At 36.1% G+C, this 26550-nt stretch overlaps 1 protein-coding gene across 19 annotated transcripts in view; it reads right to left on the minus strand.

Annotated features, from left to right (window-relative positions):
* Pex5l (peroxisomal biogenesis factor 5 like) overlaps window positions 1–26550 on the minus strand; it is a 204451-nt gene that overhangs the window by 146017 nt on the left and 31884 nt on the right. For 3 of the 19 annotated variants that reach the window (XM_063227227.1, XM_063227223.1, XM_063227232.1), the window contains exon 2: window positions 5918–5989. The exons of 3 other annotated variants lie outside the window; for them this stretch is intronic. In XM_063227227.1, the coding sequence (XP_063083297.1) occupies window positions 5918–5989 (72 nt within the window). Of the gene's footprint in view, window positions 1–5917; window positions 5990–7781; window positions 7943–8627; window positions 8860–26550 lie in introns of those variants that run through there. 13 more of the 19 variants (XM_013150147.3, XM_013150144.3, XM_013150143.3 and 10 more) reach the window with 12 other exon arrangements.

Below are 26550 nucleotides of genomic sequence, written 5' to 3' on the forward strand. Positions count from 1 at the left end.
ATGCTGCCAGACTTAAAAAACCTATGAGAAAATTCCAAAGTTAAGATATTAAGTTTTCCCCAGAGCCAGTAAAGCTTAGGGCTATCAGTACACTCAACTGAAATGCATGGATGTAAACAAACATCTGGGATTATATTGTGAGTTTATAATGAAAACACATGTAAGATATTTTGCATTACTGTGGCTTCCTCCTCCCCCAGATTTTCAATAACTTGAGATTATTTTTATATTCTCTGAATATAAAATGGGAAATATTTAGGAACAAAATACAGACTGATCCATTTTTCATTCCAGTAAGTTTTCTGTTTAACCAAAGGAAAAACTTTCCCCTTTCTTTGTACAATATTTGTTGATGATAAATAATAGTTTTGTAGACAAGATGGAATTGACCTGATTACAGTAGTGAGTGTTAGTATAAACTAATACTGACTTCAGAAGACTAGCAAATAAATCTGGTTTCTTTTCACTTAACCATTTCTCATCAGTCAGTCTTTTATGAGGAAACTGCTATTGAGCTTATATCTACTGTGAGAATATCTGGGCTGTGTCCTTTCAGTGTCACAGACTACCACATTACAATGTCTCCGGTTGTCTCCTTTCTGAAAGTCTGGAGTGGGTTCTTGCTGTTCTTGCTGACCAAGTAACAGAGTTCCAAGAAGGCACCCAGGGAGATGGTTAGTTATACATGATAAAAACCCAGTTTTGACTTTGTAATTTTTGCAAGTAAATGGGATCTGAATTATTTAAATTAAATCACCATGTGAGTGTGAGAAAGCAATGGCCAGATGGTGTTGAGTCCAGCAAGGTTGTGACACAAACTATCCTCATCCTTTTCACTATTTATGAGACTGGATCTCGAGTCGGTTGCTTGGAGTACTAGGGCTATGGTGTCTGTTAGCACCAGAAGGAAGCTGGATGTCTCTTCTGTTACTCTGCTTTTCTTGCTCCTCCATTTTTATTTCATGCTCAGTTGGATTTTCTTTTGGGATTGATACCCACAATAACCACTGGGATAGAAGTGAAGTCCTACCCAAATGCTCATGTACTGTTGGAGACATAGTAGGTAGCAATAGCTTATCTCTTCTTTTTCTTTAGAAAAAGATCTCTGAAGTTCTAATGTCCAAAGCTTCCTGCACAAGCTTCTCTTACAAGTTTTCATGGAAGGTTTTGGGCTAAGAAAAGCATGCATTGTCTCTTCCCATGATGCCTCTCTCATGCCTGTCACAAACCTTCCTCTAGAAGACTGAGAGGAAAGGTAAGTGGTTGTCGAAAACCACCTTTTAAACCCAATTTTATATGTGTTTATTTGGAAGGGCATTTTCTCCTTTCAATGTCAAGGGGCCAACAAGGAAGTAAATAGTTAAGTAGTGTTTGTGGAAAAGTTTATCCTCATGAGGGTTCAATAAATACATGTTGGCTAGTTATAGTAATTACCAGCAGACGGTTGTTTTGTGTAATTAGGGCACTGAGGAAGGCAGTTTCTTAGCCCATTTACGGGATGATGAGCAATGAGTAATGGTGCAGAGTTCTGTGGAGGTGACCGGGAGAGCATCAGACTGGACATCAGGAGAGAGAGCTGGCTTCCTGTGTTCTGAGTACCTAATCGGAGACTCCAGGCCACACCATCCATTGTTCTAGATCTCAAAGTTCTGGCTTACTGAGTGGGGGGTGGGGTGGGATGAGGTTGACTAGCTAATCAAAATAGCATATTACTTATACTTTATAAAGGAGCTTTCTGTATCTTATCTGAGATAAACTCTAGGAGATAGGAAGAAAGAAATATTTTTTAACAAATAAGGAAACTGAGCTCAGACAGGTTCGGGATCACAAGGCTACCAGATGGAATTCAATGGCACCACCATCTTGAGTCTGTAAAGATGCCTTGGGTTGTAAATGGTTGTGGTCTTCTTGATTTCAGTATCACTAGATTGGATATCTTTGAACTCTAGTTTTTAGAATTTCAGACCATGCCCAGTTTGAAGAGCATTAGTCATGAGTCACACACACTTTTTCTTCTTCATGACTGCATTAGTTATTTCTCTGACTACAGCTCTCAATGTGTGGTCTGGATCCAGTAGCACCAGCTGAGAAGTAAGAAATGCAAATCCTCAGATCCCTGTCTGTGTTACAGCGAATCCTCCAGGCGATTCTGGAACAGTCGAAGCAATACCTCTGACCCAGGCACACTTGTTCCTCTTTAACAGGCTGATATGTGGCATCCCCACCTTACTGTACTGCAGGATACAACTCTGAATTCTGTAACCAACTGGACCCACAGCACTTTGCTAAAATTATTTTTTCAGTGCTTGAATCTGTATTCTATCTTTCACACAGTCATAGTATTCTATGGTTTTAGGTCTGTCTTTGTTACCTTTTTAAAGTCTACCTGGAATTTGAAAAAATTTGAGAAAAAAGATGTACGAATCCATCATACGATAAACCTTCAGTTCAATATGCAAAATAATTTAAAATAGAAGGAACTTATTATTTATTCAGTGTGGCTAATTTTTAAAATTCTTTAATAAAGATACCTGACTATCTACTTCCATGTCCCCCTCCTTGAAATCTCTAATTTCAGGAGGAAATTCTTGCTCACATGAGAAGTATTTCTAAATGAGAAATAACAAGAATAATTATTTCTAAACAAGAAATAATTCTCTTCCAATTAGGAAAGAATACTTTAGTTTTAACAAGATCTCAAATATGCATCTAAGATTACTTCTTTAATATTTAGAAAGCCAAATACATATTTACTAATTACAGATATATCATTTCTATGTCAAATGTCTGAGTTTTAAGGGTATTGAGATTTTAATTCAGCATATTTTCTTTGATTACTTTCCTGTGTTTGAAGTTTGAAAACTCTGGGTATTTCTGTGGAAAATACAGTCTATGATCCCAATGTGATATATATGAATGACTCTATGTGTATATATACATGTATAACAGTGCATGATATGGCCCCTATTATTTTAAGACTTCAGTACAAATTTAAGAATTCTCTGGGATGTTTTTATTTGCATTGCAAGTAAGTTTTGCCAATAAAATTTCACACAACATCACAATATTGGCTTTCAAAACAATGTTAAATGTTTCAGAAATACATTCTTTTTTCCATGTTGAAATAACCCAGAATCATCTTTTGCGCCCTTGGATGAAAGTGGCCAGGAGAACAAACTTCTTATTACCATGTGCTGCTTTTGTTATTAATTTGCTTACATAAGGAAGATTCTGGGCTTTCTGTGGAAGTACAAGACTTGCAAATCGTCTGACTGATAAAACAGTGCGTAGCTGACACAGCATTTGTGGAGTGACAGCATCTGAGGGATGGATTTAATGAGATTAGGTGACTGCTGCCCATCACTGCTTTCCCAATTATTTTCTTCCTTAGATTTTATTTTGAAATCATTTCCTGAAAAAGCTACTAGCAATTGTTTAAATATCGATCAACAAATTGCAACCATGTTTCTGAAAAGATGTAAGATTAAACATAAAGATTCTTGACAAAATAATTTGTAGAGCTATAAAGTTTTAACTATATGATACATAGATAGTGCACATATGTTTCAATTCATCTCATGCATATAAAACCTCATATCTTGAAATGAAGCAGTATTTCATTTTTGGAAAGCACTTTTTTACGTGTATATGCACACGTAGATACATATATCTGTCTTAAGCTGAGGAATGTTTTTATAGGTTCATAAACAATAATTATGTTTTTTCCCAAATATTGTACTTCAAAGTATCAACACTGCCATTGTTTCAGTCTAGGATCTACTTACAACAGCATCAAATAATCCTCTCAAATATGGAAGGACTTCTGTCCCTGCCAACAGCTACCACCAAAGCCAACTCATATTCACAATTACTCATTTTGTGAACCATGTTTTGACATGAAAAACTCCCCAAAGTTGGGTCACTGCCAAATGGTACCGTCTTGTACAGCATCACTAGGAGAGCTCTGGTAACTAGGGCCAAACAATGGCTCTAAACAAACCGGATCATTCGATCCAGTGAAGAAAGTGCTGTGTCCAGATTAAGAAGGAAAGTTGCTGGTTTTTTTTTTTTTTTTAATTTAGAGAAAAAAAGCAAAACAGAAAAAAGGTAGAAATAATGCAGAATTAAAACAGAAATGACTAGTCAAACTTTTTTTTAAAGTTTCCTTAACAGTTAGGAAAATATGTTTTTCCATAACAACATAAATTTTCTAAAAGTTACCATGACAAAAAAGAACCCTGACTACCTTGGTCTTTCCACTCCAAATATAACTTTGTAGTTTTCTGAACACCAACATTTTGTTAAAATGCAAATATTTAATGAAAACAATAACAAAACCAAGAAAGTAAAAACTTTGAGGAGGAAGACAGCAAAAAGGAAAAAGTAAGAATTCACCTTTTGCATGTTATGAAAGTAACTTTTTCTTAACAGAGAATTAGAGAAATTTTATGTCTATACCTATATATATATTTGTGTTCTTATAAAATACTCTCATAAAATTTATATTTTACTAGTTTTTGACCAGGTTGGTCCAGTGTATGGGTAGGATCAGCAGAAGATACAGATTGAAAACCCCAACTAAATAATCTGGCAAAATAATAATTAATAGTTTAATAGAGGGCCAGACATTTAGCTCAGTGGCATAAGTGTCTGCCTGGCAAGCGAGAAGTCATGAGTTCGATCCCCGATACCAAAAAAGAAAAAAAAAAACAGAGCAAGTGGGGCCCAGTATCACTTTCCTTAGTTAATAAAGTAGCTAAGCTACACTCAGATAAGACACTGAGCAGTAAAAGGCCTAATCACACAACTCTCACCCTGTTTACTCAGCAGCAGGAGCAACCATAAGGCAAGAAAAACCCGAAAGCACTTGAGCAAACCCTAAAAGACCACATGTGCCTCCACGCAGCTCCACGAACATGATTTTGGCGGGTTTTCCCCTAGAAAACCATTTTAGTTGCCTTCATTATTCCAAGCTCGACAAACAAGTCCCTAAATCAATTATTTCTGGCCAGTACCTTCTAGTGGTCATTTCCCCTTTTGTCAGAAACTACAATGGTTCTTTTAATGCAGCCACCATGATGCTCATAAGGGAATTGTCCAGATGTAATGAGATGGTTTCTGTGCATTACTGACTGCTCTCTTTCTAATCCTTGAACATCTCAGATCCCTTTGAATTGTCAGTCTCTCTGCACCTGAGCTGACATCATCCTCCCATTCAGCGGCGCTTATCCATGAAATAGTTGTGCAGTTATCTCGTCTCCTTGATAATTAACAAAGACGTTAAGGGCTAGTGCCAATTCAGTGTCATAGGCTGGATACTGTCCACTACCTGCTAGGTCATTGTTTCTGGTCTGTTAAGCAGTTTTCATTTCCCCTGATGGGCCCACAGAACAACCGAGGTTTCAGCAGGGTTACAGACTATTAAATGGCCTCTTTGTGTTTTCAAACTCATTGTAAAATTTACTGTAGATAATCTGAGAAACTAAGTTGAACAAGATTCATGTTAGAGTGCTCAAATTTTCAGTGATTTTTCCTCCCTCTAAATCATATTCATTATTTTACAAGATACAATAATGGTAGAGTTTTTCACTATCAAAGTAGTATTTTCCCTTGTTATATTTAAATCGTTTCCCCAGCCAAACAAATGATCATTGTTGTTTTGACTTTATCAAATGGAGCTTTTAATTTTCCAAAGATTTCCTTATCTCATTCTAGCTTTGTTTCTTATTCTTCTTACATAAAGAATATCAGAAGTTAGTAGGCATTATGGGGGACACTTAGTTGGTCTCAAAATCTTTCCTGTGCAGGCCTCAGAGCAGGCTAAGGTAGCTGTCAAAGAATGGCCGAACACTCAAAGGGCTTAGATTGTAAAAATCTACAATGCAACAATTGGAAACGTATGGAAGCATTCACTTACCTCCTTTTGATCAACAATTATTTCGAGGTCTTCATCACAGCTTAGTTTTCCATATCCTTGTTCTTTACTTTTCTTGTGAAAGAATAATTTTAAATGATCATTTAGTTTCTTTCCATTAACAGTCTTAATTCTTACTTCACATATTTAAAAGATAAAAATCTTTAGCCTTGTTTACTAGTCATGATTATGTCAGTCTCTCATGTACAGTAGATGTCTTCATTTTTAAATTACCGGTTTATCATATTCACTTTATTCCCTTTGATCTTGCCATCCAAATAATTTTTTTGCCAGTAATCTTACACTTTTCATTTATTCTATAGTTTCAGAAAAGATTATTTAACACTTTGAGGTAAATAAGTAATTCTTCGAAAAACCCTACTGTATTATTTTTCTATTTGCTGTTTTTTTTATTTTAGAAGGCAAAACACAAAAAGGATACAAACAATGTACAATTTTAAAATATAGTGGAAAATTAACATTGGTTATTATATTACATTTTGTTATCTTAGAAGTTGTTCAAGTTACAAGATTTAGACATAAAAATGATCAAACAATAAAAGCACAAACTGTTCTCTTTAATGAATTAACAGAAATTAGTAGTTATTTATCTTGTAGGTGTATACATAGACACATACACATCTATATGTATACATGTAGACCTATACACATACAATCTTTCCCTTCTTCCTTTTCTTCTTTCCCCTACCCCACTTGTTCTTTCCTTTTGAACAGTTTCTTTCTCTACTGTACTTTTTGAAGGACTGAAACTTTAACTAGAATTATGCTGTACTTAAGGATGTGATCATGAAATATCTTGCTTTAGTGCCTTAACTATGTTTAAGAATAAGAGGAGTGTTAACACAATTCAAAATTATTCAGATTTTCACTATTATAACTTTTAAAAGATAAGATAAACTTCAAAATTAGGTAGGTAAAATGTTAGAAGAATACAGGCCATCTTTAAAACTGTACTCTACTAGCACTGTGTTGTTACTGTTTTTATTATTATTGGTCCCAATGACCACTCCACATCTTTCTCCCTCTACCATAGCAAGATCTGTAATTTTAAATCGAAAAGCTAGAAAATGACATTGATCATGGCAACTATTTTACAGTTCTGTTATAGGAGAATGGTAATGTATCTGAATCCTTTTCTTCCCTCCAGTGCAACAGCTGATGGGAATACTAGAAATGTCATTACTCCTTCATACCAAAACAAAGAAAAAATAAAAATAACTACAAGTTAGCTGTAGTCCATCCAAGTTTAAAAAAATAAATCCTTGCTTTAGATATTAACCACAAAAGCTAGAATTTGGAGAATAAAAATGTTGAATCTGCTATGCATAGAATGATTCCTTAGGGATGATTTCTTAGAATGATTTCTTATGGAAAGAGATATATCCTTCAGTGACCATATAAATCTTCTTCACACCATGGGACACAGTTCTGATCTGTTGTTTTTCCTAACTCTTCAAAAACTGAATTTACATATTTTATCCCCTCCAGACACAGCTCCTATTTTGTGTTTTTTTTTATTGTAATAAAGAAATTTCTGAGTCTTCAAATATTAGTATGCATAAATAAAATAAAAATTCTCATTCATACTTTAATGAACGTACCACTTAGAACAGAACAGATGGCCACACTGTTTCTCTCTATTATTATTCTTTGTCCTCATTTGAGAATCCATTTCAGGATTCATGAAAAGCAAAAAGAACTTGGTTGGTTTCAGTTAAGCTGACTTTCTTTCTAGCACTTTGCTTTGGATCCTTTTAGCCCACTAGTTGCCATGAGATATTGTCCAGAGATTCTCTAATGCAAAACATTTAGAAATGCTTTTCAAAATATTGATCTGTATACGTACCAAGTAGCTCATTTGCATGACTCGATTTCTGGACAAAAGGACATTAAGTAGAGATGGAATGTGAGTCTTTCCATCCATTTCACTGTCAGACATCCCAGAATTCTTTGCACCAGCAGCAGTGGCTTCATTGCCCAGAACTTGCTGACCAGAGAACCACAGATCTTGCCCAGCAACAGTATTAATAATGCACAACAATAATTGAAGTATTCCTGAATCATTGTCTTGACTTTGTAAACATTGCAAAATTTTTGGCTAGCACCGAAGTCTTTGAAATGAAAATTTCTTTTCCTAATGAATTTCTATCCATGCATTTTATATCTCCTAACTACTTCTTCTGCTGTTTTTTAAAATCCCCTCTATCATTTATTTTATAATTTTCTATTTAACCCCTTGCCTATGTACTATGCAGCTTCCTTATCATAAAAGCTCTTAAATTTCTCTGTTTAACCCACTGCTCCAGACTTTCCCAGCAATCACTACTAATAGAGAAATTAATGTCAGCATTCCCAGAACATAATTCAAAATTTCACTTTCAGCCAACATCAAATTCTACCTTTTGAATCTAATCTCCACTCGTTATCTGATTTACTAGTAAATTTTCCTGGTTAGAGGCTAGGTCAAGGAAGAAGATTATGATCCCCAACTAAATAGAAGTTGGCATTTTGTAAGAGTGGGAGGAGCACTTAGAACTCTGATTTTTGTACTTAAGCCCCTAGACTCCAAATAGCACACAACAGAACACAGAGCCACAAGTCTTACAGTTTTACTTTAGATTTAAGCAATATTTTCTAGTTTACCCCATAACCCCAGGGCAATTAATCCCTCACTAAGCCAATAGTCACTCACTTACTGCTTATTTCTAGTGCGAGCATAATCCTCTTTCAAGCACTCAGCTGCCCACTTTGACTGTTTAGATCAGCCAGACCAGGCAGGAATCTTCAGCTCTCCTCCCTCCTCCCAGCCGGGAAGCCCTGTCTTCTATCTATGCACTTTTGACAAGCACAGAAAGCAAGTCCAGAGCTTCTGCGTGGCCTTTCATATTAGGCAAAGAACTGAACTACAAGGAGAAAGAAGGCTGATCTCTGTACTGTCCAAGTGGGAGGGAGTAGGGCTTCTGTGGGAGGAGAAGCCAGAGGGTAATCACTTCCTGTGCTCCTCCCACCTCCCTGGAAAGACACTGGAGCTGAGGATTTCAACTGAGTCAGAGGTTAGAGCCCTCTCTGCCCCAGCTTTAGCAAGCTGCCTGCTCCTGGCTGATTCTATGCATTGTTCACTAAGTGCAGGTGAGGGGGATGCATCTGTGAAAGAGAGCTAGAATGGTGAGCACTTTGTGGTGCAAGAAGGGAAAGAGAAAAAAGTCATTATTCACTGACAGTGCCTTGCTCTCTGTAAGAAGTTTTCAGTTCAAGATAGCTGTCCAATCTCTGAAACCCAAATACTTCTGTATTTCCCACTTTCCTATGCTATTCTGAATTGTTTTCTGGCTAATCAGAAAGAGAACCATATAGTTCTTTGTTAGTGTTGGTAACTTTAAATACTATTGTTAGACCTGTAGTTTTCTTAAGAATGAGTCTACCCAGTAACTTCCTCTCTGTATGGGCTTCTGCCTGTCTTTTAAATCTCATCCACCTCCTGCTTCCTGCCCCTTTTTTCTTTCCTCCACAGAAGTAGAAAAGTAGGTTTATTCATTTGAATTAAATAAGTTATTATACTGAGAACTGTATAGGAGTGCTGGGTCTTGGCTTTAGATATAAAATGTAGAAAAATAGAAAAATTTAGCATGGAGGTTAACAGCAAAAAAATTCTGATGGCATAGAGACTTAAGGAATGAGGTAATACCTTACTTTCAGAGTATGAGTTTATCAAACACTTAAGAGTATAAATGAAATGCACTGGTTTTAAATGAATTAAATTTTAAGGATTTTTCACACTTACTAGAAATGGAATATATATAATTTTGAGAGGAAAGAAATACTTGATTTAGGCAATCATACAAATTAGGCCCAATTGCAATTTTTGCCTAGCTACAAATGTCAAAATAAATGTAAAGGTTAAAAATGCCACAGAAATACTTCAAAACTGTTTATTATTATTTATTCAGTATTGCAATGAGGGTGTGTATTAGACACAAATTTATTAAAGCAAATGTCATACACAGAATATATAATATAGCTACAAGAAGGAAAAGCCATCCTACTGTCCTCAGAGTTTTCAGAATTCAATTCCTATCATCTTTTCCCAAACTTCAATCTCTCCTCCAACTACTTTCCTTCCCACAGCCTGAAAACTTGCTTAGGGAATTCCTCCTGGCATGTTTTCCTAAAGACCTTATGCTCTGTCTTCTCCCTTCACTTTAAACTTTAAAGAATGGATTGTACTCATTAGCAACAGTTTATTTTTTTCCCTCTTTGAACCAGCCAAATTTGTGATGTATTACTAAATTCTGTTGCACTCTTTCCTTAACAAAATGAATATAGCGTGTCAGTGAGAAGGTGGAGGATTGGGAAAGAGGAAAACATGCTGACAAGGTACTTGAGGATGTAGTGTTTTGGGAAGACTCATCCAAGTGGAAAGACCCAGTCAACCAATGACTATATAGATCCATAATATGAAGAGAGCTGAAGGCAAGACACATAGATTGGTGGGGCTAATTAAAATTACAAGAGTGCATGAGCTTATTAAAGAAGTAAATGTCGAGACACAAGAGGTGAGGGCTACAGTCAGAATGAGCAGAAGAGAGGAACTCAGTAAAGGGTAAGAAAGAGGAGTGGTCAGAAGCTATGGAAGGAAAGCCAGTAGAGTACAGTCAAAGGGAAAAGACTTGTAGCTAGTCACGTGGTGACAAGAGTTTCACAAGGGGCTCACCAGAGACTTGTGTTTGACATTGGCGGTTATGAGTGACTGGGATAGACGTGGTGAAGACGAAAGCCAGGTTAAATTACTGAGTGTGTTGGGAAGAGAGAAGGAAGATAGAAAAGACTTATTATCCCTCAGGGAAGCTTGAATGAAAAGCTAAAGATGGAGTAAAAATGGTAGCTGACAGACAAAGGATTTGGGGAAAGACTATATAAAATAGTTTTTTTCATTTCTTAATATAAAGGTCTTAAGCATGTTTATAGTTTAAGGAGAGGAAACTAGTTTTTACGCTCCAACTCCTCATAAAGAATGTAAACATTATGTATTGCAAACATGCAAAAAAAATAGGGAGGAATCAACAGAAGGATGATATCAAGGAAGAAGAAGGAAAAGGAGGTTAAAAAAAGGAATCAGAGTGTATTATGTAGATGCAGCAATTTTCCACAAGGGATGTAAAAATTATGTACTAAAAACATTTACTATTAAAAAAGTGAAAACACAGACACCATATAATAAGGAGGGATAATTCATAAAGCATCAGATTAAGAGCATAAACCCTTTGGAGAAATAACTGTTTTTCTTTTAAAATTTGTAATTATGTGGTATATCATTGTAGAAAAAAAAATCTAGAAGAATATATACCAAATACAAAATCTTCTGGGAGGAGGGATTATACATGAACTATAACTTTTTCTTTATGCATAGAACTTTTTGAAACAAAAGTGAATTTCTTTCATAATTAAAAAGGAAAACAAAATATGATTGCTTAAGTGACCCATAAATTGCCATAGAAAAAATTCATTTAAAGACTATTTTGCAGAAAAAGGATCAGGTTAGGGCTTTACCCTTTCTTTGTTGTGTTTCTGGGAATAAAACACTTTTTGTTTTTAATGTAGAAATCTATGATGTAGTTATTGCTCGTGTCCCTGGTGGCAGCTGTGGTAGGGTAGTGGAGTGAATGTTTTGTTCATCGCATTTAACATGCCTCATTTCCTCTTGGCTCTCCCTTGTACTATTAAATGTCTCAGTTCTTTGACATCTTGGTACCATATCTCTTTTTGCTACCCCACATCCTTTGTTTTTTTTCAAAATGCACAGTCACAAACACCACTGCTGCATGAGTCAAAGAAACAAGGAAAAGAGACAACAGGAACTGAGCTAAATTCCCAGCCCTAGGACATATCTTGGATGAAACTTTCAAATAGAAAATAATTGACCAGTTGAAAAGATAATTATAAAATCTCTGATTTTTCTTATGTTTGTGGGAAATCAACTTTCTGAAGGGTAAATGTCATTATAGGGCATCACTGGCAGAAAGGCTTGTTAAATCTAGCATTTAAAAAACCTTCATTTTCTTTTTAAAAAACATTTACAGTGCCTCCTCCCCATAACACATGCATCCCACCCCACAATGTGTTCATACTGTGGTAAAATAGAGGAAGCACGAGGGTTCACTCTTTGTTCTTGGGTCAGGTAAGAGCAAATAAAACCTACAGTCCACAAGTGCAGTTCAAAAGGTGTACTGCTAGGTGAGAGGATATAAAAGATAACAAATATATGTGCCATTAAACTGTACTTTAAAGCACCTGCACAAATCTAGATATTTAGTATTTTTAAGACTAAGTTTAATTTTGTAAATAGATATACCAGTTATTTACTAGTTAGGCAATGAAACAGCAGTGCACAACATAAATTTTACTTTAACTGGCCGTCTCTCATAGTGTGGTGTTTTTATCTTCAAGGTGGCTCTTGGCCTACAAGATAATAAATAATTTAAAAAGTTTATAAAGAATCTTAAAAACGTTTTTTCCAAGTTTTTAAAAAATAAAAATTCTCGGGGCTGGGGGTTTAGCTCAGCGGCATAAGCGCCTGCCTTGCAAGCAGGCAGCCGTGAGTTCGATCCCTGGTACCGATAAAAACAAAAAAGACAAAATAAATAAATAAATAAATAAATAAAAATAAAAATTCTCTAACACAATTAGCCATCAAGATCACTCAATCTTGTGTTATTTTGTAATGACATTTTCTTAAGTATACAAATTCAGGTCTAGATGTGGATCTCTTACATATCTTAAGAGTTTTATCATAAAAAATTTCAAACAAACTTAAAAATTAAAATAACTTTACTGTGTGACCTTGTAATTCTACCACTAACCTTTTTTTATACAGTACTTGCTTTTTTCTTATCTACCCCTCTATCTGCTGTGACATATGTTTAAAGTATAGTTCACACTGTCACATTTCTTCAAGGTTTTATTTAAATTAATTTTAAGAATTCAGAAAAGCAAAATCATTGCTCCAAAATCTCTCAAAGTAAGTACACAAAATGTTCGGTATCTGTTCTTTTACTTCAGAAGCAAATCAGTGCACTATATTTCAAGCCTTAAGTGCCAGTGAGAGGTGTTATTATTAGTAGGATTAAGGAAGTGGATTTCTGATCAAAGGTCTGGGATTTTTAAAGCAAAAGCAAATATCAAACAATTTGACTTTTTGAGACAAATCTGTGGTGTAATGGGCAGTTTGAATTGATATTAATTACCGTGTTCTCACTTTTTATATCCTTTGATCATCAATGTTTTCTGCATATAAGAAAAATAATCACTTTACTGCATTATAAATATTTCCCTCTTATGCACACAGAAAAAATAGCAAGCCTCAGGACAAGATCAGGATGACTAGTACTACTCAGAGGTGTCTCAGTGAATTTAAGCAACAGTACTTGGGTGGTGTAGTGAACTCAAGTAGGCAGAAAACAAAACAGCCTTAAAATTTCAAATATGTCAGATTCAGCAATGTTCTGTATTTTTTAGAGGACAACAAATAAACTCTTGACCCTCCCTTACCCTCAAAGCCAAACAAAACCACATTCAAAGAAAAAGCAAACAAAAACAATCTTTTTTTTAATATTCTGAGACCAATTCTTCTTTAATCTATGTAGAGAAGATTCTTTCTCTACAAGAAATATTTTTTCCTCATTCCTTTTAGATTTAGTTTTCCTAGGAGCTGTAAATGTAATGGGATGGCATGTGATCACACACACACACACGCACACACACACACACACACACACACACACGTGTGTGCCTGAAGACACTGATATTGAGAAATTAGATATTTTTATCTGCTCATCTCTTGACATTATATAGTCTTGGTGCTATTTCCAAGGCAAGAGAGCAAGCACTCCCAATTCATGCTTTTGCATTAACCGTCATCCACATAACAGGGCAACAGGGCAGGGGTGGTTGTTCGTATATGTGAACTAAGGAGTCCGAGAGAATTGATTTAGTACTTTGGATTCCCAAATGGCAAGCGAATACTATCACATAAAAATAATCCCCACCCCAGCTACTAAGAAAAAGACATACATGTATTCTATGTTTTTGTAGGCTGAGAAAAACAAGAAATGATCTATTCAAAGTCAAAACTTATTAGTTGGTGTTCTGCTTCAATAGTGTTAATTAATGACATTATTTTTTCTTATGTGCAGTGGCCTCATTTGATGCTGGAGGACATTAGACTCAAGGCCAGGTACACGTATTACTGGCCTCTCCTGTGGATCCTTTTCCTCCTCACTGGCACTCAGCACACCTGGCTTCTCACACCTGTGGCTGACTTTTTTTTTTTTTAATACAACTGATCTGTGTATCATGCATCACGGTTTTATGCCCTTGTTAAGTAAAGCTGCAATCTTCTTAGTTTAGTAAGAAAAAGAAAAACCTGAGGCCAGGGTTTTAGCTTAGCGGTGTTAAGTACCTGCTTGGCAAATGCAAAGTCATGAGTTTGATCCCTGATATCGAAAACAAACAAACAACAAACCTAAGTGGCTTTTCTAGGCTTTCATATCTCAAATGCATTATTTCTCTGTTTTCATGCCTTCTCTAAACAGCACATTTCTGAACTGTTGATAACACCCGAGACAAAATTGTCAATGAAAGTTTGCTTCTGACAAGAGCCAACCCAAAGTTTGTACTTCATCTATAAAATCCGTGCAGAAAGTTAAAGTTATTTGCTTTTAAGCTTACGTCTATGTGACTGACAACTCGTATTTCGACTGTGGTTCAAAATGACTTCCGAGTACTTTTAATTTTTAAGATTTCTTATGAATCTGCACATCGCCTCGACAGGTCACTACTGTACTCCCAAGCTCTCCACTTGGCCTTGAGAACCGTAGGCATCACAGCTCAGCACTTCAACTCTTGTCATTTCAGCATCAATCTCCCTATGGTTTCTTTGCTCAGCTCTTTTGTCTAGTAGCTTATAAATTCATGATGGGCAAGTCTGGATTACTATCATTTTCGTTATGAATAAGGGCTTTTGGGCTACTATTTGAGAAAGCTTTTCCAATTCACAGGATGTATTAGGACAAAAAAGATCTAGGACAACACAGTTTATCCACCTAGCATGTGACAATCAGTTTAATAAGTTAAAGCAGAGTCCAGAGGATGCCTTGGTAAATTCTAATCATTTATATTCCTTTCACATAGACATTAACAACTTGCTTGATGTAGAAAATATTATTGCTACTGAGTGGAAATATGGTACTGTAGCTCATAACAAAATGCAATGCTTGAATAATTTATACAAAATACTACCACCAACCAAGTCAAATATTCTAGGAATCTTTGGCTCAAGACAAAAAGAATTTGATGCCTAGAAGTTGTGTATTTGAGTTATAAAGGCAAGATTAGTTTGAGAAAATGCAGGATATGATGTATCATAATATCAGACATTCAAGTACCTGATGAATTTATTTAGGCAAAGTTACTTTAGTGTGGAACAGTGGATGCTTTGCATTGACATGTGATCCGGTTTTATAATTCAAAGATTACTATCACAAAAATGTAATAGAGACCTTTGACATTTTGAGTATATATGATATAATTACTAGAAAAGTAAGCACTATTAGGTTCACACACACACACACACACACACACACACATATGTTTTGGTACTTGGTTGACTTTCCTAGGCAACTCCATATAATTAAGTCAGCTCATAAAGCAACGTTTTTCAAAAATCAAACAGCCCTCCTTTATTGGATAATCAGATGAGGGAAACATGGCTAACTTCGTGACTATAGCAATTGCGTTTTTCCGTGGCACATGTATGAGTGTATTTATTTTTATACTTTAAACATTTTATATATTTTATCCTTTATAGTAAAATATGTTACTAAAATTTATTTTAATACATCCTATAGATTAAAATATTTTTCATAAAACATTTTCATAAAAGAGACTTAAGTGTCATGTATAAGGCATATGGCAAATTTTACTATATTTTGGCATAGTTTACCACTACATTGTAAGTTTCTTGAGGTCAAGGACCACATTATTCATTCCTTCTGGATGAATTTTTCACTACTTACAATGAGTTTGGTAAATTCTGAGGCTCTGAAGCACGCAAGGCCAGTGCAGTATGTTTTCTGGGTAACTAGACAAGCCATAAAGAAAGCATGAAGGGAATGCAGTGGAGGATGGGGAGAGAAGGGTGCGGCAGGACTTGCCAGGGTTAAGGCCAGGGAAGGACTTGTTGAAGAGGTGCTGGGGTGTGAATGATGCGCAGAAGCTGTCCAGATGTGTGTGGCCTGCGTGTGGGGTTGCAGGCATGCAGAAGAGTTACATAAAAGGAAAACTAAAAGGCGAGTGTTGGTGAAGCCTTCCAGCACCTGGAAGGAGGACGTGGAGGTGGAGGAAAGTGAGTTTGGGGAGCAATGATGCAAGATGAAGCCGGAGAGGAAGGCAAGACTTAAGAATCACATGAGGAATTTGCTCTTGATCTCAAGGCCAGAATAGAGTCATTGCAGACTTTAAGCAAGAGAGGACTTAATGAGCTCTGTGCTTTAAGGAGTCCACTCAGGTTTAGGGGTGGAAATTAGTTAGAGGAAGGAAGACTGGACACCAGGAGAGTAGCTGGGAGTTACTAAAGTGCTCAGTGAATAGTAGCCAGGAGCCTTTGAAGACACAAGTTGACAGGGACAGCTGACTACACACCAACCGCATAATGACATGCTTAAGCATCACTGTGTATCATGAGATGTCTTTTTCAGTACTGGCTACTATGAAGAGGTAAAAATATTCACAATTTCTGAGGTCAAGAATTAAATTTGCAAAAAAACGGGCCTAAAATAAACATATGTTAGGAAATAAAGTTCATAATACATAAAATTATTTCAGGAAAAGCTTAATGAAATGGGTAACAAAAGAGAATTCTAGTAGAATAAAATCATACTTAATGAAGGAGGTGTAATTTTGCACTCTGTAAAGTCTGAAGCAATATTCAAACATTTTTATTGTTTCTTGCTGTTTGACCAAACAAAGTGAGTCTGTTTCAAAACACACAATGTGAAATTGTTCAGTGCTGTAGAGCATATAGAGGGATTTATTGTGGTCTCTGGGTGCCAACAACAGACATACTTTATGGAAATCCACAAAGCAAACTGAGCAGAGAGTAGAAAATATTGAAAAGAAATGTATTTACATTAAGTGCATTTGCAGTATCCTCAAACCTAATGTGTTTTTTAAAGAACTGAAATAGCACATTTAAGGCTTGCTTTGTGCAACTGTTTTAAGAACTAAGTGGTTGCTTCCACTGTATTTTACTTATTTTTATCTTGTAGGATAAAACCTGAGTAATGTAAGGTGGAGCAAAAGAGAGGACTATAATATTTATCTTCTCACTTAAAATTTGAGGAGTTTTGCTTCTTAGGAAGCACTTTTTTTAAAATTAATTTTAGGAAATAATTGCAGGTTATACGAGAGATACTGAAGTCTACTCAGCTTCTTGTAAGCACACCTCAGAGCTACAGAATGATCATAGGATCAGACTCAGTAGAGATGATTACTGATAGTTTTCTTCCATCCATGGTTCCAGTCTTTGCATCCCTCCTCTCTTTTTTTCCTCTATAGGAATCAAACTCTAGATCTCAGAGGCTCCTCTTATGGAGATGTTCACCAAATTTTAAAAGGACAATTAGAAAAACTTCTTGACCAACATAGAGTAAAAAAATTTTAGTGATGGAAGAACATGAAGCTCATATTAACTTGAGAGCATTATAAGGGCTCCCTGGAGGACTGTCCTTACAACCTGATTAGTGTCCCAGAGTGACCAATAAGTTGTTACTGTAGTACAGGGAGACAGAGGCATAGCTGATGACTCACTGCGAATGTGTTTTTGGAAGTAACTACAGACTTGGATAAAACATCTTTAAAAATCTCTGCACTTTTGTAAGATGATGCTGAATAGGGAAGTGGGGGCTGCAGGGGACGTGAAGGAGGCTGTAATAAGGCACAGCTTGGCAAGTGCTGTGACTCAAGTGGGAAAAAGTTTTCAACTTTAGCACTGAACCTCCTCCTTACAATGCACACTAAGTATGCCTATCACATTGGTGGTGCTCAGTGAATGGTTTTTAAACGAAAATTTCCTTTACAACCAAAAAGAAAGTGTTATTTTCATCACTTTTATCCTCTTTCACTGATTATTGATGCTATTGCAAAGAAAAGTTAATATAACTGCTTTCAAATGACAGTGTTTAGACTTGGACACAGATATGTACATGTAAAGATGTATATACAGCTATTAATATATGCATATATATCTATGACATATATTATAGTATAAGTAATAACCCACAATAACCCACAATAACCCACAATATACTCAACAGTATATTGTGAATACTTTTCATATTAATACACACCCCTATCTCATCCAAATTTACCTGACAATAATATTTTTCTTAAGAAAGTTTAACAGATCCTGAAAAACATCAGAATACAGACTCCACTTAACATAAAGGGACAATAACAGTACATAAGTATTGTCTGCAGAGCTCTGGTAGTCCCTGAGAACTTTGCAGGGGGTTGATGAACTGAAAATTTTTCATAATAGTACAAAGTACTGTTTATCTTTTTCACTGTATTGGTATTTGTACTGGTAGTGTAGAAACAATGTTAGTCAAACTGTTGGCACCTTAGCATAAATCATGGTGGTCAATTTATTTCATTTAGATTTTGATGGAAAATTCCATAATAGGCCAGGTAAAAAATTATCCAATTAACCTTGTAATAAATAGCTCTATCTTATTTATCATATGTTTGAATTATATTTAATAATAATAGATTAAAAGTTTTCAAATTGGGGCTGGAGATTTAGCTCAGGGGCATAAGTGCCTGCCTTGCAAGAGTGTGGTGGTGAGTTTGATCCTCAGTACCGATAAAAAAAAAGAAAAAGACAAAAAAAGTTTGCAAATACTTTAATTATCACAGGAAATTCCATAAAGGTAGGTGTTAAACTCCACATTTCCAGCTAAGGCAAAAATGATTCTAAGGGAAGAAAAGTACTTTGTTTACCTAGAAATGCTAGAACATACAGGCAAATATAGATTTATTGACTGTACTCTTTTCTTCACCTTTGGATGGAAAAAAGTGAACCTTTTGGTTATCATCAACACAGACAATGCAGTTTGGCTACTGTGTGGTAGATACAAGGATGATGAGATATTTTTTAGATTTAGGCATGGCTCTAACTTCTGCCAGGACATTACTATAGAAGAAATGTGGGGAATAACCATATTCCAAAGCATTTTAAAGTAGTTCTTAGTATATAATTGTCTTTGTTGTTATTACTTTTTTTCTTATGATACAATGTAACCCAGCACACAGCCAGAGTAGTTTTACTTTTATCCCAACTCTTAGGTCAAAAATGAACGTGCTCAGTCAATAAGACAGAAGCAGATGGATGGCACAGGAGAAAGTGCAGGACAATGGCAGAGCTGAAATCCAGACTCAGGCTGGAAGCCAAAGGTCACTCTATATATAGAGTTGCCCTGCACCTCAGCTCTCTGTTCACATTTAGAGGTGACCAGGTAGGTCAGTAGATCACTCTTCTGCTTGTACTGACTGGCTCAACCAGCTTTTTTTTTCCTTTTTTGTCTTTTTCCTTTTTATCGGTACCAGGGATCAAACTCACGACTGCCTGCTTGCAAGGCAGGTGCTTATGCCGCTGAGCTAAATCCCCAGCCCAGGCTCAACCAGCTTTGAGTGGCTTCTGCCTGCAATGATTCTACCCTGTCCCTACCTAAGCCACATAAAAAGTCTTGAGAATCCAGACAAGGGATGCAATCTCAGTTTAAAACCTTCTTCCTATGTTTTCCCACTTTGGGACTCACTGGCTTCACAGATGGCTGGAGCTTTTCTCTGCCCAGTCCTTTCGGAATAACAGTGCCATTTGGATGGCTCACTTGGACTAGATTAACCCTTTTTTGCTACATTTGATCCCATTTGATTTCACACAAGGCAACCAATCCTGGACTAGGCTTTTGGACCCCATTTGTAGCAGTGGAAGGAGGAGAGGGGACCCACAGTGTGAAAGCAGAGAGTCAAGTTTCCTATAAGTCTGTGCAGGAGCTGTGCTGGTTAGTGTAGCCTGGGTATGTGAGGAGATGAGCCAAGTTCTGGCACCTAAAGGAGGAAGATATATAAAGACATTACATACTTCATAGTATTTAATGCTCACAGTAATACTGAGTTTGCTGATGTTTCCCCTGGTTTTCAAGTAAGTAACAAGGAAATCTTAAAGATTAGTTTTTTCAGGGTTATGCCAAGGTCAAACAATCTAGTGACAGAATAGAACCAGAAATCTCTTGACCTCAATAGTTGGATTTTTTTCAGTCCAGGTCTCTACTTCCAGTATATTTATATTTGATTGAAAGTTGGGATGACATAATGCAAAATTGATGAACTAAAACAAGGGAAAGAAGTAAACAATTTTAGTAATTTTTTCATAGTATAAATATCCAATTTGGAAACACAGTGGAGTAATAAGAGGTCAGTTCGAAGGTTAGATGCTTGGTTCGAAGTCAACTCTAGCTGTATGGACTTGGGTCAATTAACTCCTCTTGCTCTAAGTTTTCTTACCTAAGAATGACAGCAGAAGCTATCTTCTTGAGTTGTTGAGGAAAAACAATTTAAATACATGTACAGTGTTTAGAAGAATGCTTGGCACATTTGATAACAAACACTCGGTAAATATTATTATTTGTTATCTTCCTTCCCTCCCTCCCTGCACCCCCCTCCCTTCCTCCTTTCCGTCCAACCTTGATCTTTCTAGCTAGTCAAGTAGACAGTGTGTAGAGACACTAAACTGTCTTTCTAGCAAGATGAAGCCTCAGTAAAGATGGCTCAGAAACTAAATCTTAAAGTTTAAAGAAAAAGAATTACTTGTATTTAAAAATAGAATGTGGTGAGAAGAATCTTGCTGTGTCAACTTTTAGAATGCAGCACTGAGAAAACCCAGCAGAGCTTTATTTTAAGAAGACCCTGAATGGCTTTGATGCAGTGCGTGGATGTATTAGATCATCCCCTTGATGGCTTCCTTTCTTGTGAGCCTAAAACCAAGCACCATGAAGAGTTCTGGCCTTGCCAACCCTCCTCCCTTCAACCTCACAGAAAGCCAGGCAACCCAGACTCAAGTGTGGCTGTCAAATAACTGGAGCGGAACCCCAGCAGGGAGCCTCTGTTGCTACCTCTTTTGAAGTTCCCTTCTTTGTTAAGCATTCTTTGAACACAAACTGGAATTTTTATAGTGCATTTCAGGCATGGTGCAAAATATTAAGGATACAAAAATAGCTACAGATAGTGAATTTGGAAAGTAGGTAGCGAAGAACTTTGGTCTGTGTCACCGTCTGGGTTCTAGCCCTGTTTTAAATTTTCTTTAATCACTTTTTTTTTTGTTACGGCCCTGTCATTTCCACTGTTTAGAGCTCAGTTTTCCCGTTTGTGAAAGTTTGTACTGGATGGTTTTTAACACTACTAACTCTGTTCTTTCTTTTTTAACTATCAGCAAGTCAATTAGTAATTTTTTAGTAATTAAGAAAGAGTAGCATTATTATTAAAGCAAGAAGCTAACCTTGATAAAGCATTCAAATACATAAATCATTAATTCAATTACTAAGGAGGATTAAGTGTCTTCTTCAGGCCACTAGGATATTTTCATCATATTTGTGAAACTTAATATTCTTTATAACCAACAGAAACAGCAGCCACACACCTACACCTTATTCTAGCACAATATGTAGGAACAGGTGAAACTGGACATTTAAGTGTGTTTGCAAGAAAGATAATGATGAAGTTTAACTGTGTTAATTCCTCCAGTAATAGGAACAGAGCATGGAACTCAAGGCAAACAGAGAAAGAAAGACACAAATGTAGTGAGGGATGTCAGATAACTAGCCTGAAAGAAGTTTATAGCAAAAGATTAGAATCGCTGTGATTTGACAAGCTAGTGATTATATAGAAATGAACTTGTATATATATATATTCCTTGTATTATTTTAGAAGATTCCTTATAGAAAAATTAGTAAAATGCCATTATTAAGTTAAAACATTATAACACACACACACAGAATCACAAACTGGAAACAGACAGATTTGGTATCTTTTATCTAGCTCTGATCTTGGAATTCACTGAATGTTCTTGTCCTTGTCATCCCATATTTACTTTAATTTACTGAATTTCTAATTGATCTCAGTAACTGTCTAACGTTCAGGAGACATGGAGATGAACCAGGCCAGTACTTTAGTCTCCAGAATCTTTCATCTCCTGAAGAAACTATTTGCAAAATTTCTCATTCCACTATATTGTCAAGAGATCAACAGTTATTTCACAATTGTTCTTGGTAGTTGGGATCCTACTATTAGTATTTTATTTAACAATATATTTACATATATTATTAGCAATCATTCAATTTTCATCTATTAACTTTGCTTATGCATTAGATCAAGGAAATGCATCACCAAGAATAGTAGCTCTTCTATTGAACTTTGGCACAATTATTTCATGAATATTGTTTTTAAAAATCAGTACTCACTTAATAGAGTTGTGTTAAAAATCAGACTTACCTGTTTTCACATTATATTTTAATTCAGATGATAAAAGTGTGACTCATACATCAATACCTTGGAGTTCAGAATATGTTATTGGCTATTATAAAGTGACGTTTTGATTTTGCCACTTTTTAATTCACCTTGAATTTTCCAACCAATACATGGATGGCATGTATCATAGAGCCAAATGTGGCACAAAGATTAGCTAAAAATTGTAGGTAGGTACAGTGGAGAGCACTTTGTTGACCTTGTGCCAGTTCACACATTTGGACCTTGGGTTTTGCTTTGTGAAAAATAACTGGGTCAGATGAGATTATTTCTAGTGTTTTCCAGTACCACCATTCTATGTACCCTTGTAGGACAATGCTTTTCTGGTATTTAGGAATCTCATACAGAAACTATTTTCAATCACTTTCAGTATGGAAAACATGTCTTTAGTACACATTCACCCCCAAATTTTAAACCCTTTTGATACATTTAGTTCTTATTTCTCATAATATGCTGTCATTCTGGTATTTTTCCTGTTGGTTGAGAGTAACAGTAATTTATGGGGAATTTACTTGTGCCAGGAACATGGCTCAGCATTTTGCTTACATTATTTCATTTGATTTTCATAACATCCTGAGGTAAATATTCTTTATCACTCTTATTTTATTAATGAGGAAACTAAGACATAAACAATACTGGAACATTTCCATCAGTTCATTTTGTTGGTCAGTTTGGGAGCATAATGCAAGTCATTTGTACAAATTTTGTCCTTCAGTATTAACAGTTCAACAATGTTTCTAATGGAGAAAGGATTTGTGGTTCATGACCCCTGAAAAATCTGGGGTGTGGCTAACACTTAGGCACTCCTAGCTCCTTCCATTCTACTTAAAGGCATTACTGGTGGACCTGACATGCTGGGGAGTCCCATTAAGATGCCTTTTCACCACAACAGCTTGGTTTCCAACTGGATTGCTTCCTTATCTCCACTGTAAGAGCACCAGTCAACTCTTTGTTTTTAGAATGGCATGGAGGCCTTGGATGTCACCTCATTTGACCTCTGGCATCCCTTGGCAGTACAGCACTGTACTGTCCATAAATCATTTCAATGATGTGCTTACTGCATCCTGTATGCATTGCCACTTTCAGCTCATCATGTTTTATAAGCAAAGTCACAAGGCCAAGGTGAATATATCTATTGCAGACTCATGCTGTTTCAGAATAGCTGGATATTCACAGCTGCTGGGCAACTTTTTATGATCATTGCCACAAAAACTGATTGGTTCCTTTGCCTGCCAGAGCTCTTTCCTCTTCAGGATGACCTGACTGCTTTGCTGAGATGCTCAAGGCTTCAGCATCTTCTTTACTCTTTCTATTTATCTCTGAATCTTCACTTTCTTGTTCCTTATCCTTGTCTGTTTTTAGGAGAAAAATTATCTGAGAGGAAGAGCCTCTACTTGAAGTCTAGATTTGTCATTTCTGGTACACATTATCTAACACCCACAGCTTACAGGAGGAGAGATTTACTTTGTTCATCGTTTCAGAGGGTTCAGTCCATGGTAAGCTGGTAGCAAGATGGGAGCATAATGGTGGAAGGACATGGAGACGTAAAGCTGTTTAGTTCAAGGCAGCGGGGAATCAAATCAGGGTAACGGTACAAAAGAAGAAGGGACTAAGACACCAATATAGTTCCTAAGGTCATGCCTTTATGACCCACCAAATACTCCCCAAAATATGCTTCACTGATCCTCTAGGTGGCTCTCATGCCAATACAGTTGACAATCCTATTTAACTGCCATCTCCTCATACTAATTTTCTATTTTGCCCCACAAATTATTCTCATATCTGCATCTTCTGTCTCACTCCCTCAGTTCATTCCTCAGTATGATTCAGACTAAATCATTTTAAGAATACAGCATACTTACTCTTTCTCTCTTCACTCTAAAGCACAGTATTTCTTTGTTTAGTGTCCAAGGAGATAACTAATAAAAACCATGTAAAAGGTAATATTTATGTTATTTGATGCAACAAATAAAATCTAGGCTTAATCTTGGCTTAGATATGGAATTACAATTGCATTTACTTATAAAAGTTGCATACTGAGATATTTAGAAAGGGGAGGTGGGCATGGTGTACATGCCTGTATTCCCAACACTTTTCAAGGCTTAGATGAAAGAATCATGGGTTTGAGCCCAGTCTGAGTAATTTAGGAAGACTCTGATTCAAAAATAAAAAGACAGATAGACAGAAAAGAGAGAGAGAGACAGGAGAGCGAAGAGAGACAGAGGGAAAAAAGAAAGAGAGGGAGGGGGAGAGATAAGTGGGGGAGAGAAAGAGATGAAAGAAAGAAAGAAAAAGAAAGAAAGAAAGAAAAAAGAAGGCAGAAAGAGAAGAGGGCATGCTGAGGTGTAGTTTAGTGTGAAGACCTAAGTTCATTTCCAAGTACTAAAGCGAGTGAGAGAAAAAAAATATTAATTATGCCATGAAGCCATCTCCTGGCCATGTGTGAGGGTATATGAAGAGTGTAATGAATCAGGCTCAGAAAACACCCTCATGAAGCAAACAGACAAATCACCAAAGGGAAGACAGAACAAGGGCTCATACAAAGCAGACACTCCATGATACGATGCTAGGCGCAGTGAATTGTGTCCAGCCTCATATAAATGTCAGGGTTGTTAAAGATTTGGTCTTATCAGGTACATTTGGAAAATGTAGAAACAAATTTGTTTAATTTTTAAAGCTGGAAAGAACTTTAATAACATTTTATGCAATTTTCATTCTCCCTACCCCCTTATTACAGATCAGAAGGGAAAAAATTCCGCGACCTGTAAAAGATTTAATGGTGTGACTCACTTCATCCATGTCATACAACTAAAGACAGAACCAACACTGAAATCTTCCATCTAGGGTAGTTTTCCCGAGTACATCAAGATAAAAAAAAAATCTCTCCACGTATTCACTTGAGTGGTACTGCACTATTTCACATGGCAGTGGTCAACAAAAGTTTATGAGGCTGATGGAAAAATTTAACCATGTGTATCTGTCAGACACTGATCTGATGCTGGAGCTGGAGAGCTAATAACAGGAGACGTGCTGGAAGTGTCATCAATAGTGCCTATCAATAAAGAGGAACTGCATGAAATTCATATTCTCTGCAATGATTTGTTGAATAGATAACATTTCCAAAATTGAAGCAATTAAAGAACAAGTGTTAAGCTGTGTGGAGCAGACTATTACACAATATTTCTAAACTCATTAAGCAGAATGTGGGATGGCATCATTTGAAAATATTTCATTTGATATGATTCTTGAGCTTATTTTTAAGCAAAAAAAGAGTTAAAGGATTGATCATAACTATTGGGTTTAAATTAAAAAAATAAAAACTAATAAATCCATCACTATTCTCATGTATGTTTTTGTAGAGTTTGTATATATATTATATTTGTATTATACATATGTTTTTAAATTTTTATTTCCTTCATTGCTAGCAAATTGGAGCATGTAGTTTACAAATTTATCACTGATTTGACAAGATTGTTTTCTCATCTTCTTTGTCAACTTTCTATTGAGTTTTTAAATCTAAATCATATTGCATGTCACCTATCACTTGCTTTTAATTTAATACATTATGAGTTTCCACCTTATAAGTACGTGTATATCTACAACATTATTTTCAGGATATATGTAACATTATACAGTTTTTCCTTGTTGATGAACGTTTAGGTTTTTAGAGAATTTTAGGTTGTTCAGTTTGTTTACTAACAAACAGAGTAATGCTAAGATGATACAGCTACAAGCAGAGCCAGTCTAGACTAGAAAAATCACCCAGCCAACTCAAAAAAGTATGGAAAATAACAGATGCTTAAAGTTTTCAGAGGCGACATCTTTGGGTGATGGGCTGCACAGTGAAAGTTAATTGATGTGGATTCTAAGCCTCATATAGGTTGCCAGCTTCTAGCATATGATGCTTTCAGGCTGTGGGAACCCACTTTCTCACTTTTAGGGAACAGTGCCATGGAATTTTCCCATACCCTCTCATTACC

Source organism: Cavia porcellus, unplaced genomic scaffold, assembly GCF_034190915.1.
Source record: "Cavia porcellus strain 051 isolate PalLab524CR breed Dunkin Hartley unplaced genomic scaffold, mCavPor4.1 scaffold_17, whole genome shotgun sequence".
NCBI lineage: Eukaryota > Metazoa > Chordata > Mammalia > Rodentia > Caviidae > Cavia > Cavia porcellus.